Source organism: Haliotis rufescens, unplaced genomic scaffold (genome assembly GCF_023055435.1).
Source record: "Haliotis rufescens isolate VD_foot unplaced genomic scaffold, xgHalRufe1.0.p SCAF_15, whole genome shotgun sequence".
In the NCBI taxonomy this organism is placed as follows: domain Eukaryota; kingdom Metazoa; phylum Mollusca; class Gastropoda; order Lepetellida; family Haliotidae; genus Haliotis; species Haliotis rufescens.
The window spans coordinates 27,804,297-27,824,716 of NW_025963835.1; the positions used below are offsets into that span (position 1 = coordinate 27,804,297).

The window sequence follows — 20,420 nt, forward strand, 5'->3', positions numbered from 1 at the left end:
AGTCCCCCAGAACCAGACCTTCAGAAGCTATACTGCTCAACATGTGATAGGGATACTAGGAAATCGAATTCTTCCTGAGGCAATGGCTTCAAAACTATGTGTAATCAGTTTGTGTGCCTTATGAAAAAAGGAATATCCCTATCAAATGTTGAGTGGTATGTATTGGTGTAATTGATAAAGGGAGTACCATGATTCTTTTGTCAGTGGGTGAGTGAGTTAATAACTAAAGTCACATCGGAAATATTTCAGCCATGAGCCATGAATATAAATTGCCTTCATTAGTAAACTGCTGTCCAGTAAAGATCCCAATCTAATTTACAAGTTCATCCATTAAGATCTAGGTTCGCATAGGTCTTCAGCAACCCATGTTTGCCGTAAAAGGCAACTATTCTTGTCATAAGAGGCGATTAACGGGATCTGGTAATCAGGCTCAGACCCGATTATCGCAGACTGCCGTCATATAGCTGAAATATTTCTGAGTGCGGCGTGAAACAACAAACATAGTAAGCTGCTACACTTACACACATATAGACTGGATTGTGTTTGAAATGGCAGAGATTGATGATGCACAGGAGACTCATGCCCAGCGTTTGTCTTTCAGAGAGTGGTCTGTACGAGATGCTTCAGGAATACATGGTGGAAAACGAGAACCTCAGGTCAGTTGTCAGTTGTCAGTATGCTGCCAACCTCTGTATTTACAAGTAAAAGGCAGGACAATAATGATTCTGGTATAGAACATCTGAACAAGATGACGTTCTCAGTTTGTTGTAAGATGTGACTGAGGTATATTTGCATCTACAGGGGAGAGAATTCTGACCTTCATGCTGGAAGGGATAAGGTCCGACGAGAACAGCAGACTCTGTACAGAGAAAATGAAAAGCTGATGAAGAGAGTGGAGGATCTAGAGAGGTGGGTAGATCTGTCGGTAGGATGAGTGTTAAAGAGATTTGAGACCTAGAGAGGTGGGTAGATCTGTTGGGTTGGATGAGTTTTGAAGTTATTGGAGTTCTAGAGAGGTGGGTAGATCTGTCGTTTAGGATGAGTTTTGAAGTTATTGGAGACCTAGAGAGGTGGGTAGATCTGTTGGGTAGGATGAGTTTGGAAGAGAGTGGATATCTAGAGAGGTGGGTAGATCTGTCGGTAGGATGAATTTTGAAGTTATTGGATATCTAGAGAGGTTTGTAGATCTGTCGGTAGGATGAGTGTTGAAGAGATTTGAGGGTCTAGAGAGGTGGGTAGATGTCGGTAGGATTTGAGGGTCTAGAGAAGAGGTGGGTAGATCTGTCGGTAGGATTTGAAGGTCTAGAGAGGTGGGTAGATCTGTCGGTAGGATTTGAAGGTCTAGAGAGGTGGGTAGATCTGTCGGTCGGATTTGAGGGTCTAGAGAGGTGGGTAGATCTGTCGGTAGGATTTGAGGGTCTAGAGAGGTGGGTAGATCTGTTAGGAAGGCCCAAAGTGAAGTCATGAGTGAGACATTGATTCATAAAAGCCACAAGCACAGGTATGGTGCTGACAAGCTATATGAGGGCAAAACTGTGATTTGAACCCTGAATTGTAGGATCCTTAGAAGCATGCCCAAAGGATGCCTTTGACAGTGATGTAAATTTTGTGCTGGATGTACACATACAAGTATTGTATCATTTCTGCTATTTATAGAATTGTTTCAAAGAGTCCGGCAGCGTGGCAACAGGCACAGCGCCCCCTGCAACGTTACGATGGCTTCAATCAGTATGACATGGGATCACCTCGACAGTCCCCAGGACAGAATGGTCATCGTATCCCACAAAGGCTTCCTGTGAGTGCTCATGCTAATAAAACCCTATTTTCCAGGGCCCAGTGTCACCAGCCCCAGCATCAGGTCACTGATGATGATCTAACAAGTCATACAGAGATGCCAACCATTACAATTATGTCAGAACCATTAATATATTTTGAACCAAATTCCACAAATGACATTAAGTAAAATGTGTTACAAATGTTGTCCAAAAAGCGAGTGAGTGAGTTGGGTTTAACGCCGCTTTTAACAGTATTCCAGTTATATCGCGGCGTGTCAGCTTAATGTGGGAGGAAGGTCTCAGACGTTTACGACTTCGGTGAAACCCATGAGCACAGGTATGGTGCTGACAAACCTAGAAACATAATTGAGGCGAACCGGGATTCAAACCCACAATCATAGGTTTCTGGCGTGCTCAAGGGACGCTACTCCCTTGTCCAAAAAATATGGCTATTACTTAAGGTTCATATTGACCTCACAGTCACTTCATTGTAAAACACAAAATCAAAAGATCTTTTTTCATGAAAAATATATTGTCAGACATGCTAATAATCATTACTATTATTAAATTACTGGTACTAATTTTAGTTGCATAGTACTTCAGATATTCCTGTCGGGTAATTGCCTCAATTTGGGTTGGAATCTCGATGCCTACCAAAGAAAACTAGCAGAGAGCTACCAAACTTGGGATATGTACACACTTTAGATAGACATAGCCAAACAAAGACACAGCCCTCATAAAGTTTGCATCGTGATGATAAGAACCTGGCACATTTTCAGTGGAGCCAAAACAGAAAATCATGCAGATTTACTGTGTTTGGTCCCATTGAAAATGTTCCAGTGTTCTGTGGCACGCCTGATCCCTGGGGCATAATGTGTAATCAGCTGGTTGTCTGACACATCACAGTGGATCATTGTGTGTGCAGTCAAAGACTGAATATTGACAGCCTGCCATTATGTTGCTGCAATGTTAATGACTGGGGTATGCTCACTCAATCACTCCTGGATAAATAAGGTTAGATTTAGAACTTTGATAAATAAGTAAGTACATTTTGACCAGTTAAATTCAACAAACAACTGTCAATGCCAGTTGTCCTTGTAAGACCTTTCATTTGTGGGTGTTGGTTTATGAGACTGACAACATGAAAAAATGAAATTAGAACAATAATAAAGTGACTTTTGACAATTTGTTTCTCGGTTGAAAAAAACCCAATAGATCGCATCACCCATGTTCGTAAGAAATAGTGCATAATATGTATAAAAATGTTTATTCTTAAAGAAACCAAAAACCAATCAACTGTTTTTGGTATTGTTTTGCAATCTTACTTCAGATATGGTAGGACATTCAAGTTTGTTTTTCATTTATTAGTAGCACTACTAATCTGGAAGTTGAATTTTTTACAAATTTAGGCCAGATTTTTTGTAAACCAATGAATAAAAAATAAAAGGCCTTAGGTTACTGCTGTTTTACCATGCATGACAGTGATTAACAGTGAGAACCAACTTAGAATGAAAACACCTTTTATGTGAAGAATTATCTTAGGGCTTCAAGGTATTATGGATGAACTGTCCTGAGTGGAGTAATTGAGCCTATGGAAAGGAACGTTTTACATTAATTCAAGGGTCAAATAATCCCTAATTCTGAATTGCGAGTAAGTTATTCTGCATATTACAGTCTTTTTTCTTGGGAACAGCAGGAAAATGATGGTTTCCTGCTCTCAAGTTTAAACATCAGATCAGTTGCTTCATGGTTGGAATCGTGAAATCATTTATTACCCACAGAGTTAGAAATAACCGAGGTCATAAAAATCGTATGTGCAATAGTGCAAATATAACTTCTCGTGTACCTGTGCATTGTGTCCGTCATCCGGACTGCATTGTTGATGTCATTCAAATCTCATTGTGACATAACGTCAGAATGACGTCACACTAGAAACGACGTCATGGCTGAAAATTGATGACGTCATTCGAAAAAATGTGTTTTTCTAGGACAACGGTGGTAATCAATGCATTTTCTAAAGGGGAACTCAAAAGGATTAAGTAATAATGGGTAATACATAAATTATTACACTTACATATGTGTCATACTGATATTAAGAAACTCGTGTATGAATTCATGTATTAAACTCGTTCTCGCTCGGTAAAATCAGTATGACACACATGCTTGTACAATAATCACTATTTTTGACATCACAAACAATAGATCGCATCATTCAGTTATTTGCAACATTGTGTTCATGTGACATGTTGTTATTGGCCTCTTTACCAACAATGAAAACAATGGTACAATTCATTGGAATGAGGTGAGGTGAGGTGAGGTGAGGTGAGGTGAAATTGGGTTTAACGTCGCGTCCAAGATTATTGCTCTTATATAGCGACGTGCATGTACGTGTGTGTGTTTGTGTGGCTGCTTGTACTAGTCCGGACTGATGCCAATTTATAGTGCTAGCTCACTGAGATACCATGCCACAGTTTAACATGAATACCCTACTCAGACACAGTATACTGACTCCGAGCCGACCAGTCCTTGTTTTAGCCCCTTAATGCCGAGCGCCAGACAGGGTAACAACAAGTACCATCTTTTAACGTCTTTTGGTATGACGCGGCCAGGGATAGAACCCTGGACCTTCCGCTCTCCTGGCGGACGCTCTACCACTAGACCACAGAGGCGGTTTCATTGGAATGTACTAGCCATCAGCAGGAAGCGGACATTATACTGCCTAGTGAGAATTACTGAAAATAATTTCACCTATATAACTGCTTCTATTGGTCATACATATTCATATCTTCCAGCATCAAGACCTGCCCCATCCTGACCCTACCAGTCTCGTGGTGATGTCGCCACCTGGTGGACACCCCATGAGACCGCCTCACCGTCTGCCAGACCCCGTAATCAGGGGTCAGAAAGGGTAAGTCATGATACATGTCAACACAATGTACACACTCCATGAGACCGCCCCACCCCTGCCAGACCCAGTCGTGAAGGGTCAGAAAGGGTAAGTTATGATACATGTCGACACAATGTACACACCCTATGAAACCAACCCACCCCTACCAGACCCAGTTATGAGGGGTCAGAAAGGGTAAGCCATGATATACATGTTGACACAATGTACACTCCCCATGAGACAACCCCATCTCTGCCAGACCCAGTTATGAGGGGACAGAAAGGGTAAGCCATGATATACATGTTGACACAATGTACATTCCCCATGAGACCACCCCATCTCTGCCAGACCCAGTTATGAGGGGTCAGAAAGGGTAAGTCATGATATACATGTCGACACAATGTACACTCCCCATGAGACCACCCCATCTCTGCCAGACCCAGTTATGAGGGGACAGAAAGGGTAAGTCATGATACATGTCAACACAATGTACACTCCCCATGAGACCGACCCACCCCTGCCAGACCCAGTTATGAGGGGTCAGAAAGGGTAAGTCATGATATACATGTCGACACAATATACACACTCCATGAGACCGCCCCACCTCTGCCAGACCCAGTTATGAGGGGTCAGAAAGGGTAAGTCATGATATACATGTCGACACAATGTACACACCTCATGAGACCGACCCACCCCTGCCAGACCCAGTTATGAGGGGTCAGAAAGGGTAAGTCATGATATACATGTCGACACAATGTACACACTCCCTGACACCGCCCCACTCCTGCCAGACCCAGTTATGAGGGGTCAGAAAGGGTAAGTCATGATATACATGTCGACACAATATACACACTCCATGAGACCGCCCCACCTCTGCCAGACCCAGTTATGAGGGGTCAGAAAGGGTAAGTCATGATATACATGTCGACACAATGTACACACCTCATGAGACCGACCCACCCCTGCCAGACCCAGTCGTGAAGGGTCAGAAAGGGTAAGTCATGATATACATGTCGACACAATGTAACCACCCTATGAGACCGCCAGACCCCGTAATGAGGGGACAGAAAGGGTAAGTCATGATATACATGTCGGCACAATGTACACACCCTATGAAATCGACCCACCCCTACCAGACCCAGTCGTGAAGGGTCAGAAAGGGTAAGTCATGATATACATGTCGGCACGATGTACACACCCTATGAAATCGACCCACCCCTACCAGACCCAGTCATGAGGGGACAGAAAGGGTTAGTCATGATACATGTCGACACAATGTACACACCCCATGAGACGGCCCCACCTCTGCCAGACCACGTAATGAGGGGTCAGAAAGGGTAAGTCATGATATATCCATGTAGTAGGATGGGCGTATTCATCTTCATGGTTGTAAAAAATATTCTTCAGATGTGAGTGTGTAGGCTAAATACTTTGTATGATAATGATAAAAATCAATGATAACAGAAAAATATCATACCCAGTTCAAATACTATCCTGCATTGTTACACTTACAAAGAACTGTTTTTCCACATATTTTAAGATTGCCCCATGTGCTTAAATGACAGTACCTAATAAGGTAACTATGGTTACAGAATGCCGGAATCCATGCAGAATGGAGGCCACATGATGCAGCCTCATGGCCGGATGAATGGACCAGTACGACAAGGTAATGAGTCTAGAGGAGAGTAGAACTTCACCAACATACAACAACCACAAGAACACAAATTAAAGAACTAAATTAAATTACAGAAATTAATAACTTTTTTTTTCAGATATTGTTCTTTTTGGGTTAATATGGTCTAAATTGACCTTATTTTTTAGCTTATGTTGCGGCACATAGTCCAACGTCAATCTGTTTGTAGTTAAAGCTATTTTCAACACCTCCTCTGTAACTGCAAGGCAGATGAAAATGAAACATTGCATGGATGATCCCAGCCATAGTGTTTTACATTAATTCTGATAAAAACTGATCCAATCTTTTTTTAAATTGGCTACCACTGCAACCCTGTTCTATATGTCATTTTTGTCCATATTGGCCATTTTTGAATGTATTATTATGAAATTTAGTTTGCAGCAAAACTTATGTGGTATGCAGAATAAAACTAAATATGTTTAATTCCACTTTCTTTTTTTTGTCCCAGTTTCTCTCTTGACCTATACATACCTGCGCCATGTTTCACACTGTAGAATAATAGCAGTATGACTGTCTGGAGTCTTACTTGTAACACTAGAACTTTGTGAAACGGGCCCTGTTTATTAAGTTTTAATACATTTTTGACATCTCCTCTTAAACTTTGGTATTATGAAGCAGAAGATTTGTGTACATGATCTGGTTCCAGCAATGTGATCGCTAAGATCTGCTCACAATTCTGATCCAACTTGAAGCATGGCCACCACATTGAAAATGTCATGTTTGTTGTTCAGCCATTTCTGCATGTATCCTTCGCTCCTTATTTAGATGCAGTTCATCGTGTGGCCAATAGACATGGTATATTTGGCTGTTTATTGTGATAGTTAGTACATCTTTATGTGGCTGCCGATGGAACCATGGACCACTGCATGACCTGGAACCTGTTCCACAAAGCGATCTTAGTGCTAAGTTGGTCGTAACTCCCATACCAATCTCATTAAAATCAGATCTTAGTTCTCGCTATGCTAAACAAAGATCTGAGGACATCCCATTGAGGGTCACGTCAGAACGACCTTTCATCCAACCAATCAGAGCGTCGCTTACCAGATCATGGAAGTGACAGTTGGAATGTGTTTTCTAATCATGCAACCATGAAATATTTTACACGGGGTATTCCGAACGACAGTTACTGGTTTTATGATTATATCCATACAATCTAGGCCATCTATAAGCCATTCCAGAATGTTCTTCTTAATCAGTTTTATATTTTTAATGGAGAATACGTCAAAATATGTTTCGAAGCGTATTCGCCAGTTTGAAACTAGTGCCATAAAGCTCGAGAAAGCTGCCTTCTGATTGGCTACTGTCGATTTCTTGTCAGTCATTTCATTGGTTAGTCAAAATTTGCGAAAGGTCGTTCTGACGTGACCCCTAATGAGATGTCCTCAGATCTTTGTTGAGCGGTAACGAAAACTAAGATCTGATTTTAAGGAGATTGCTCCCATACTGTAACATAGGCTTACAATAGTTGTAGCGTAGATCGGTTAGTGCAAGTGGGACCAGGTCTCCGTGTCTGATTGTATAATTTCGAAGAATATATGTGAAGATGTCTTTTGCATATTCTTTTTTGCCCTTGTATAAACTTTCTTATGTAATATGATATTCCAGACAAAGTAAGGTGAGCTACAGTGCCTTTTAGCTCTCAGTTTTCTCTTAAAGTAGATCATGATTTGTTTTGAGGTAAATATTTGGAAAAACATTTTTTGCTAATGATACATAATTATTGTTCATATGTTACTTTTTTTAACTGACAACAAAGTTTTTGCTCCCCAAATTTCTTGCTAGCCATTTGGCGAGGTGAGCTATTCAGTATATTAATAGTCACCTCTTCCTGATCCTGAAACCCCACCCCATATTTTGACATTTCTTAGAAATTGAGGAGTACGTTCAGAATAGAGTAAGCTGAGGTGACAGAATAGTATATTGTTCTACTCTTGGGCCTTTTACGATGTGCCCTTATAAAGGTTTGCTCATGGTAAGAACACACTGTAAGACACATGGCAGAAAGTGTACAGTGTACCTTCAGGTACACAATGGAGGCAGTGTAAGGGACAAATGTATCCATCAGTATCAGATTTACCAGATAATAATAAGCCCATCACAAATAAGTCAGTTCAGGATTACTATCATGTCATGCCAATGAAATTGAGCTGTCAAACATAACGTCAGATGAAAAGGCAAGATGCTGATGTGTTTTATCTTCACACGATTTTTTTCAAAATTTAGATCAGTTCCTTAAATATATTTAAATCTTACAGTCATCTTGCTAGTACTTTGATAATTTGGTTGCTAAGTGACATTTTGTTTAATGTGAACACTGTAGACCTACACTGTAGTCAACTCGTGGTGCATCTTCCCGAGGCAAGTGAGTTAACTGACTATAAAAGTCCAGTTTCCACCCTTGCCGAACTAGGCTGGTATTATGGAGTTACACTTAGGCTTAGAAGGGACATAACTCGTAATAGCCACTGGTGGCGCTACGATTGAGCCCAGGAATTCCAGCCTAGTTCGGCAAGGGTGGAAACTTGACCTTTAAAGTCAGTTAACTCTCTTGCCTCGGGAAGATGCTCGTGGTGTCGGTAGAGGAGGACTCCCCATCCTTCAGCAGGTGCTTGTTCTGGCTGCAGACTGCTGACTGGAGCTTATACCAAGCATGCTAAAATCAGGGAGGAGATTTTTTTATCTGCTGATCTGCTGAATGCTATTGATTTGTTTCGTCAAGGGTCACTTTGTGACACTGCCATTACAATGTAGACATATGTTTAGTCCCCCAGACCCTGGGTAACTTTCAATGTTTTTTTTAAAAAAAAACCTGATCTAATTCCTGATCAGTGTTCATGGTATTAGTACCTGGTCATTGAATTACAAGCATTTATTGATTAGTTTTACCGATTGGTTTTACTGATTAGTTTTACTGATAAGTTTTACTGATTGGTTTTACTGATTAGTTGTATCCACTTTGTTTGCAGACACAGAGCGTAGGTAATGATCGTTTTCTGATTTGATTTTCTTGCATGTAGATGTTAGGTGTATGTGACAGGCTGCAGGACTAACTTCCCTACCTCCCCAGCTGACGGCGTAGAGAGAGCAGCTCACTGACCCTCTGGTCGTGTCAATTCATAAAAAAGATCTAGAACTGAGATTGTAATTTCAATTTTTAGCTTGAGTACTAATACCTTTCTACTTTGATATAGAAGTGACCTTGTGATAGCTTCCTGTGTTAATCAGTTGTTTGGAAGACAGTATGTGGCATCTTTTCAAACGTTCACTGAGCTGAGTTGGTGGGTGGTCGGGTTTAAAATCTATGTATTTTCTCTGTGTGCAACACCTATTTTGTGCCAGTGATTTATCATTATGTTCCCCAATACCTTGAAAATTTGGCAGTGACTATTTCAAATACAGACCCATTGTTACACTTTTGGAGTTTTTGGTCTTCAAAATTTGCCCCGAAGAATACGCTTTGATGTTTGGTATAGATCCTTATACCATTGTCAAGCAAGGCATATCTGGTCATATGTTTTTTGGATAAAACAGCTTATCCTCCCCACTCAAGGTTAAACAATTAAATGAGGGGTCAGTCATCTTAGGTGCCACAATTCACCGTGGAGAGTTGTATTGCTTAGCCGTGCCAGATACCTTTAATTGTGATTAGAATCCCAGTTAGCCCTGATAATGTAGCTAGGTTCATCGGCACCATACCCGTGCTCATGGGTTTCACCGAAGTGGTAAACGCCTGAGACCTGCATCACTTTGGGCTTTCCTCCCACAGTAACTGACACGCCACGATATAACTGGAATAAGGTTGGAAGCAATTTAGACCAAACTCACTCACTAATCAAATATATAAATAAATAAGGTGAGCTCCAGTGCCTGGGGTATTCAGCTTCATTGAACTTTTGACAAGATGCCTAGAAAGGGTAGATGAGATCTAGGCTAGGAGTAGATAGGTACTGACATATAAAATGAATGAGCTAGTTAATAGGTCATGACCTACAAACTTTGAAATCAGTTGAAGGTGTCCTACATGCATGACATCTGTCTCATGAATCAATTCTTCATCCCACCACCTTGTTGCATGTTTCCAGTTGTTGTACATTTTTTCACTTCACTATTATATTTTTTTCACTACACTTTTATTTTTTATTTTATTTTTTTCCACTGCAGTCCTGTTTGACCAAATTATAAAATAAACTTTCGAAGACTGGTAGAAAAGTAGAGTTTATTGTGGGTAGACCGTCTCCTGATTCAGTTCACCCTCACATATTCACCTTTCAGCTTCACCACCCAGAGCTACCGAGAGGAGGTCTTCTCAGGCGTCGCAGTCAGGTAAGAGTGGTCTCCCCTTGAAGCAGCTTTGCCAGCAATATCCCGTTCGCGGAGCTCTCTATACTATTGCTGCCACCAGTGAAAGCTCCCCTCTGTGATAGGTAGCTACAACCATGCTACAACCGACTGACCATTATATTTTAAAAAGGTGATGACTGCCGTGATGACGAATACTCATACCTCAGCTAAATTATTATTATATAGCGGGGGATATAGAAACGGGCTCTGTCCGTCTGTCCATCCGTCACGTTTCGTTTCTGGAGCATAACTCATAAACCGTTCAATATATTTTTTCATCAAACTTTGCAGGTCTCTCAGGTACATGCTGAACTGGTGCCTTTTGCTATTTAGAAATTTTAGAAATTTTTAAAAAGATGGACTTAGGTTCTGTGAGGGTAGGATTCGTTTCCGGAGCATAACTCATAAACCGTTTAATATTTTTTCATGAAACTTTGCAGGTCTGTCAGGTACATGCTGAACTTGTGCCTTTTGCTATTTAGAAATTCTAGAAATTTTTATTTTTTACATTTCCATGGCAACAAGATGGACTTAGGTTCTGTGAGGGTAGGGTTCGTTTCCGGAGCATAACTCATAAATTGTTCAATATTTTTTCATGAAACTTTGCAGGTCTATTAGGTACATGCTGAACTTGTGCCTTTTGCTTTTTAGAAATTTTTATTTTTTACGTTTCCATGGCAACAAGATGGACTTAGGTTCTGTGAGGGTAGGATTCGTCTCCAGAGCATAACTCATAAACCGTTCAATATATTTTTTCATGAAACATTGCAGGTTTGTCAGGTTCATGCTGAACTGGCGCCTATTGCTATTTAGAAATTTTAGAAATTTTTATTTTTTACATTTCCATGGCAACAAGATGGACTTAGGTTCTGTGAGGATAGGATTCGTTTCCGGAGCATAACTCATAAACCTTTCAAAATTCTTTCATGAAACTTTGCAGGTCTGTCAGGTACATGCTGAACTGGTGCCTTTTGCTATTTAGAAAATTTAGAAATATTTATTTTTTACGTTTCCATGGCAACAAGATGGACTTTTAGAAATTAATGAATTCTTCTTTCAAATTCCCCAAAAATGTATTTGTTTGTGTGATCAAATTTCACTATTGTTGACATAATATACACTTCATTTGCTGGGCAGGAGACTTGGCCATGTTAGTGGCAATCTCCTCTTTTTTTTACAATTTCCATGACAACAAGTTCCACCTCGGTTAAAAAAGGTTAGGGTTTGTTTAGATTTAATTAGGTCATAAATTCTGAAACAGGGGCTGGGGATACAGCCACGTTAGTGGCAAACTCTTGTGTGTTTTTTAAATTTCTATTTCTTTACAACTGTCATGTAATTGGTATAGTAAGAATGTAAGGGAAAAGTTGATTTCTCCATTCGTTTGCAATCTCGAAGCATTCAGATCAAACAAACAAAAAGGTAAATTCATCTTGGAAATATGGTCTGAGTCAGTCGTGAACCTTTTCAAAATTTACTGTGATGGCATTCCAAAAGACGTAAACAAAAGTATAATGTTTCTACATTTGGGATTAGAGGGCACGTTTGAAGATTCTTGTAAAGGCCGCGCTGACACCGGTGGCAGCGATGTTACCGAGAGTGTAATGAAGGTGTCACACGCTGGGAAGGAGCTTTGAGCTTTGCAAGCTTCAGAGTTGACAGGGCCATTGTGTGCGATAACAATGATTATGGTTTTATGCCGCTCTTAGCAATATTCCAGCCATATCATGTCAAGGATGGGTTTCATTGTTCCAACAATGGGAATAGAACCGTGGCGTAGGGTGTAATGAGCAAATGCTTTTATCACAAAGCTACCCCATTGCCCATGCAATACAAAAATGTATGTTACAAGTGACTCTTCCAAAGAACTATCCCCAAGCAGTGGCCCGAGAAGATTCCGGGGGAGAATAGGTCTTCAGGAACCCAATTGGGATCGATGACAAGCATCAGCCAAGTCAGCGAGCATGACCACCCGATCCCGTTAGTCGCCTTTTACGACAAGCAATGTCACCTTTTACGGCAAGCATGGATTGCTGAAGACCTATTCTACCCCGGATCTTCACGGGCCCTCAGACTGACTGAATTTCTGTGGTGTAAAATAAATATGGCAATGGTTTGAACTAGAGCTGAGTATCGACTGGTATCTTGCGATATGATTGGTATCATGGTACGGACTGACGATACTACTGGCATCATGATACACTACATCAAATAGTAAGAAATCATCACATAACTCAAATACAGCTCTAAAACCTTTTTCTTCATACTTTTTTGTTATTGGTGTCTCAAAAACTTTATCAAAGAAAACCACAAGAACAAAACAGTTTTAAATAAAGGGATGGTTGTTAAATGTAACAGTTAGTAGTACAATGACCTCAGCTGCTACAACCTTGTGTTCTGCCATGCTTACAGATGGCGCTGTGCTACTTCTGCCATTATGGGAAGTAACTCTTTTAGTTCCTGTTCTATTTATAGTGTATCGCGATCTCACAAACTGATGATTCAAGTATCTTGTGAACCTAAGTATCGATGGTATCATAGATATCAGTGTTTGATAGAGTTTGAACCCTGAGACTCCAAGCTGAGATTTGACACCGTGTTACAGAGCACAATTTTTAGTTGTTTGTAATGTTGCACTCCATCTTGTTTGTGTTGTGAGACGTCTCTGCCTCCCGTGTGTGTCATGCATTGTTTGTCATTCTGTCATGTCAAAATATAAGGGTCGGAAGATAAATGATCGTATCGTATTATAAATACATTGTTTCTGTTTTCCATATATATATTGTAATATTCCTCAGCAACATAAATACAGCGATACTTTTGTGCTACATATACTATACACTACATAAATACAGTGATACTTTTGTGCTCCATATACCATACACAACATAAATACAGTGATACTTTTGTGCTACATATACCATACCCTACATAAATACAGTGATACTTTTGTGCTACATATACCATACACTACATAAATACAGTGATACTTTTGTGCTACATATACCATACACTACATAAATACAGTGATACTTTTGTGCTACATATACCCTACCCTACATAAATGCAGTGATACTTTTGTGTTACATATACCATACACAACATAAATATAGTGATACTTTTGTGTTACATATACTATACCCTACATAAATACAATGATTATATACTTTTGTGCTACATATACCATACCCTACATAAATACAGTGATACTTTTGTGTTACATATACTATACCCTACATAAATACAGTGATACTATTGTGTTGCATATACCATACACTACATAAATACAGTGATACTTTTGTGCTACATATACCATACGCTATATAAATACAGTGATACTTTTGTGTCCCAGATGACATATACTACATAAATATTGTTACATTTGTGTTACAGATGCTCTCATCTACATAAATATTGCCAATTGCGTGGATCAATGCTCATGAAGTCAATCACTGGATTGTCTGGTCCAGACTCGATTATTTTACAGACCGCCGTCATATAGCAGGAATATTGCCCAGTGCGACGTTAAACAACAAACCAAAACATAAATATTGTTACATTTGTGTTACAGACACCCACATCCACATAAATATTGTTACATTTGTGTTACAGACACCCACATCCACATAAATATTGTTACATTTGTGTTACAGACACCCACATCCACATAAGTATTGTTACATTTGTGTTACAGACACCCACATCCACATAAGTATTGTTACATTTGTGTTACAGACACCATAATCTACATAAATATTGTTATGTTTGTGTTTCAGACGCCATCCGCGACATGAATGAGAAGCTACTTCTGGAGGTGCGAGAGCTAGAGGGCGAGATCGAGCAGCAACATCGACTAGCCACCAGGTCACATGACTTGTCACAACGACCTCGGTCAGACCTCCCACATAAACAGTATCCAGGGTCATCCACGATTAGGTGACCACAATGTTTCCATAGCAACGCTCAAACAGATCTGTGATAGTAGCATTAAGTAAAAGGTTCCTTTGACAATAATGAAATGTGTTGGATGCCATTATGGAATCGCTCATCGTGGGAATACCTGCTCTGATAGTGCATCTTGAGCAGACATTGTGTCATGTCTCTTGTCAGAGTTTATTTCCAAAAACAAAGTATGGGAGATGGTTTGAAATAGAAACACACCAAGAAGAAACAAACTATGGATCCTCATTTAAATAACAAGTGTGTCCTTCAGTTATTTATTACCTCCCTTTGTACAAACCGTTGGGAGTTTTTCTTTCTTGGTGGCCCTGATCTGTGACCTTGGTGTTTTTTCCCAGGAGATGTCACACAAGATCTCAACAATCTGTGTTTAATGTTTGTGTGTTTCATGTCGGAGTGACGCACTATTACATAAGCTATCATCTATGCAGCCAAATTCACCAAATCTCTTCCAGTTTCAAGGTGGTGTTCACCGTTATGATCATACACAAGCCCTGTTTGCTCAACTGGTCAAACTGTGACGTGTCTTGTCGAAGCGAGATCATTGAATTAAGATATAGTGACTGTGCAGAATGTATTCCAGTGATCCAAAATCGATGGACATTGTTCTGACTGGAGGATTCTCGAGAAGCATGGAAGAATGAATTCCTGGGCATGTAGTGTGTGTATTGGAATGTCGTGATGATACCACATCTGTGATGATGCCAAGATTTCGCCCCAGACAGACAGGTGAAACAGACGGGTAGCTATTTAAGTGGTTTCAGGACTGAGTTGTTGATAATTCCTGATAATCTGCCGGGTAAAAGACATTATACACTATGTTTGATGGTGGCTAAAAATGAAACAAACAAGAAATGGTTTTTCAATAGTGATGTATTTGATACGGGTACCAAAGTAATGTTTGGGCCTTAAGTCTGGCATGTTTTGGCGACTGTGAAGCTTGTAATGTTTTGATAATATTTGTAATCATTTGGTCAAATCCAATTTGAAGTGTATACTTTCTTTTTCCCAGCAGTTTATATGTGCAGTGGAGCAATGTGGTGATAGGACACACATTGTCCTGTCAACAGTGACCCTTGTGAGTAGCTCTGTCCCTATGGGCCCAGTTGAGACTCTGCAGGAAGTCTGGAGAGCAGGGTTATGCCAAAGTATATTCGTGTTGTGTTGTTTTGTACAAACATACTTCCTTATTAGTCAATAGTTTTGTTTTGGCTGTGTTTTTTTGAAGTCTCAATTTGTTTTCAAAGCTCATTCTTACGCAATTCTTAAGCATTCCTAAGCACCCATCCATTGTAATATCCCAAGCCTGAAATAGTTCAGACTTCCCTGATCTCAACCCAGTGTGAAGTCCATGTTTGCTCAGTTGTTATGATGCATATCTCAAACCATGCTCTGAAATCTCAATTAATCCTAAAGTTTCAAATCCCAACTTATTCTGAACTTCTAAAGACCCAAATCTCATTTCAGTCAAAAATCCACTATCTCAAATGGTTCTTAAAACCCAAATCTCAATTCAGTCAAAAGCTTGTCATGATATGGCTGAAATATTGCAGATGTGACGTAAAGCATAAACTCACTCACTCACTCACTCATTCAAAAGCTGTTATAATGATATCCCACTTATTAAACCATCTCTACCCTTTATGAAACCTATATCCTTTAAGATGTATTTCTCCCCCTCTAATTATGTATTTCTCACCAGGGATTTTAAGTGCTTCTCTACCAGTAAGCAAGTTTTTCTCTGCCTTTCATGAAGTTCTTCTCCAACCTTTATGAAGTTATTCTCCAGCCTCCATGAAGTTCTTCTCCGCTCTCCATGAAGTTCTTCTCTGCCCTTCCTGAAGTTCTTCTCCCCATTTCTTGAAGATCTTCTCCCCTTCGTGAAGTTCTTCTCTGCCCTTCATGATGTTCTTCTCTGACCTCCATGAAGTTCTTCTCTGACCTCCATGAAGTTCTTCTCTGCCCTCCATGAAGTTCTTCTCTGCCCTCCATGAAGTTCTTCTCTGACCTCCATGAAGTTCTTCTCTGCCCTTCATGAAGTTCTTCTCTGCCCTTCATGAAGTTCTTCTCCACCCTTTTGTGAAGTTCTTCTCTGCCCTTCATGAAGTTCTTCTCCACCCTTCGTGAAGTTCTTCTCCACCTTTCGTGAAATTCTTCTCCACCCTTCGTCAAGTTCTTCTCTGCCCTCCATGAAGTTCTTCTCTGCCCTACATGAAGTTCTTCTCCACCCTTTGTGAAATTCTTCTCCACCCTTCGTGAAGTTCCCCACCTTCATGAAGTTCTTCTCGACCCTTTCTCAAATCCTTCTCTGCCGTTACGAAGTTATTCTTTCTGAAGTCCCATACGCCCTGCCCAGTAAGAAGTCTAACATCAGATGACCCTAATGAGAACTTCTTCAGCTTAACCCCAGAACCCACTATATTTCTTGGACCCCGTTGTGTAAGCCTAATCATCTACCTGGAGACACCCTGTGCTATACATCAACATAGGATGTCGCGTGACAACAACAAACACGAACGATGACGGCTCTAACAGGAACATCAGGACTGCCGAGAGCTCCAGCGATGCAGTTCCTTCCTTAATTCATGTTTCTCCCCCAGTATGTTATTTTCATCACATAACTGTCTGTTTTAAAATACAATGTTACATTTCTAGTTTCTTGGTAGAGAGGAAAATTCAATAAAATTACGTAAGCTCTAGCTTTGATTAGAAACGGGATATAGATGGTCATACCGGACAGAAGGATTTTTGTGATGGAGGAAGATGTAGGATAGAGTGCAGATGGATCAGATTCGTCACCATGAGCCTACAAGGGACGACATCTGCCCACCATGAAATTAAGATGTCCTATTTGTCATATACACAAACATTGTGCATATTTAAATATTCTCTACTGGACTTCTCCCAAGAAAAGTTTATATCAATTCATGGTACATGTCATGTTTTCAGACTGGTGTTAACACAGAAAACATGACATGTACCACAGACTATGTGCCATTTCATTCCAGTAAAACCATACAATATATTACCGTCCATTTAGGATTTATTTATCCATTGGTGCCTTCCATTTAGAATATTTAGAACATGTGGGTCGCGTCCACAAAAAGCGTATAGTCTGTACACCCTCGTGACACCGTATTCAAAGTATTTTACTATTAACAGCCATTATTTATTAAGGCATATTTCCCTCAAGATAGTGAATATCTCCCTCTTCATAGGTGTAACCCTATTGATTCTGTCCATTCGGGTATATTCCGTACATTTTACCAATATCTGCCGTCCTTTCAGAGCATATTTTCTTCTCAGTACATATTACCCTATTGCGCCGTCCATTCAGAATATTTCCCTCTTAGTCCCTGCAACCCTATTTTGACGCCGTCCGTTCAGAATATCTCCCTCTTAGTACATGTTACCCGATGGATAAGGTCCATTCAGATTATTTCCCTCTTAGTACGTTGCCCTATTGATACGGTCCATTCAGAATATTTCCCTCTTAGTACATGTTGCCCTATTGATACCGTCTATTCAGAATATTTCCCTCTTAGTACATGTTGCCGCATTGGTACCGTCCATTCAGAATATTTCCCTCTTAGTACATGTTACCCTATTGATACCGTCCATTCAGAATATTTCCCTCTTAGCAAATGTTACCCTATTGATTCTGTCCATTCAGAATATTTCCCTCTTAGTACTTGTTACCCTATTGACGCCGTCCGTTCAGAATATTTCCCTCTTAGCAAATGTTACCCTATTGATTCCGTCCATTCAGCATATTTCCCTCTTAGTCCCGGCTACCATATTTTGACGCTGTCCGTTTAGAATATTTCTCTCTTAGTACATGTTGCCCCTATTGATACCGTCTATTCAGAATATTTCCCTCTTAGTACATGTTACCCTATTGATTCCGTCCATTCAGAATATCTCCCTCTTAGTACATGTTACCCTATGGATAAGGTCCATTCAGCATATTACCCTCTTAGTACATGTTACCCTGTTGATACGGTCCATTCAGCATATTTCCCTCTTAGTACATGTTACCCTGTTGATACCATCCATTCAGAATATTTCCCTCTTAGTACATGTTACCCTGTTGATACGGTCCATTCAGAATATTCCCTCTTAGTACATGTTACCCTGTTGATACCATCCATTCAGAATATTTCCCTCTTAGTACATGTTACCCAATGGATAAGGTCCATTCAGAATATTTCCCTTAGTCCCTGCTACCTATTGATGCCGTCCATTCAGAATATTTACCTCTTAGTACATGTTACCCTGATGATACCGTCCGTTCAGAATATCTCCCTCTTAGTACATGTTACCCTGATGATACCGTCCGTTCAGAATATTTCCCTCTTAGTACATGTTACCCTGATGATACCGTCCATTCAGAATATTTCCCTCTTAGTACCTGTTGCCCTATTGATACCATCCATTCAGAGCATATTTCCCTCTGAGTGTCACTTGGTAAAGCTTCTATCCCAAGGAGGCGTTTATTTGGATTACAATAGCGTGTGACAATTGCGCTCTGAATTTATGTCCACACTAAAGACGTCCATTTAAAGCACATGTCATTGTTGGTGACGTCCCTTTAAAATATATATCACCATAAAGGCCACCTATTTTGCGTAAATTTCCCCATTGTCGCGGTTATGAACGTCGTGTTCAAACGCACAAGCCTACTTTCATTGCATGTGGTGAGGCAGCGGTATGTTGTCTACAGGGTACCGTTGCACAAAACAACAACCTCAGCTCTACGACTGTCGTAAGTCTGTGTTAAGGTATGTGAGTTACGATCACCTTAGCGCTAAGACTGCTTTGTGCAACGGCACCCTGGGTGTATTACTGTACATAAAAAGGTGGACGTGTTGTGCTCGTGGGGCGCTAGACCTGGATGTCATGAGAATATGTTGTGTACTGAAATATAAAGACGTATGAAATTTTGCCTGTACTGTTTTTACTTTAACATCGACCAGTTGATACTTGGTAATACGGCCAAGTTGATACTTGGTAATACGGCCCAGTTGATACTTGGAAATACGGCCCAGTTGATACTTGGAAATACGGCCCAGTTGATACTTGGTAATACGGCCCAGTTGATACTTGGTAATACGGCCAAGTTGATACTTGGTAATACGGCCCAGTTGATACTTGGAAATACGGCCCAGTTGATACTTGGAAATACGGCCCAGTTAATACTTGGTAATACGGCCCAGTTGATACTTGGTAATACGGCCCAGTTGATACTTGGTAATTTCGCCCAGTTGATACTTGGAAATACGGCCCAGTTAATACTTGGTAATACGGCCCAGTTGATACTTGGTAATACGGCCCAGTTGATACTTGGTAATTTCGCCCAGTAGATGACAGAAACTGAATTGTGATAATACTGTTATCCGTGTCCTCAAGAACAATGGGTGAGTGACTATTGTTTTATGCCACCTTTAGCAATATCACGGCGGGGGACACCAGAAATGGGCTTCACACATTGTACCCATGTGGGAATCGAACCCTGGTCTTCGGCGTAGCGAGCGAACGCTTTAACCACCAGACTACCCCACCGCCCCAAACAAAGATTCGGTAGATAGTGAACACGCATTGCCGAATATTTCACTTTGCGAGACTTCCCATAGCGTCATTTATATCTTCGGTAAGTCGGGGGAGACTGGGTTTCATAGGAGTGAGTTGGGGTTTGCGACTCTGTGAACAGTATTACAGCAATATCACAGGGTGTCAGCATGTGTACCCGATATGTTATATTCAT

At 40.4% G+C, this 20,420-nt stretch overlaps 1 protein-coding gene across 9 annotated transcripts in view; it reads left to right on the forward strand.

Moving 5' to 3' along the window:
• The window catches only part of LOC124140214 (kinesin-like protein KIF12), a 109,669-nt gene extending 90,070 nt beyond the window's left edge, over nucleotides 1-19,599 (forward strand). For 6 of the 9 annotated variants that reach the window (XM_048396419.1, XM_048396418.1, XM_046507655.2 and 3 more), the window contains 7 exons: nucleotides 602-656; nucleotides 802-909; nucleotides 1,657-1,795; nucleotides 4,568-4,683; nucleotides 6,255-6,328; nucleotides 10,628-10,678; nucleotides 14,473-19,599. In XM_048396419.1, coding sequence (XP_048252376.1) covers nucleotides 602-656; nucleotides 802-909; nucleotides 1,657-1,795; nucleotides 4,568-4,683; nucleotides 6,255-6,328; nucleotides 10,628-10,678; nucleotides 14,473-14,636 — 707 coding nt within the window. In that variant the 3' untranslated portion in view covers nucleotides 14,637-19,599. Of the gene's footprint in view, nucleotides 1-601; nucleotides 657-801; nucleotides 910-1,656; nucleotides 1,796-4,567; nucleotides 4,684-6,254; nucleotides 6,329-9,321; nucleotides 9,335-10,627; nucleotides 10,679-14,472 lie in introns of all 9 variants that reach the window. The other 3 variants (XM_046507653.2, XM_048396417.1, XM_046507652.2) reach the window with 3 other exon arrangements.
• Nucleotides 19,600-20,420: the final 821 nt, after the last annotated feature.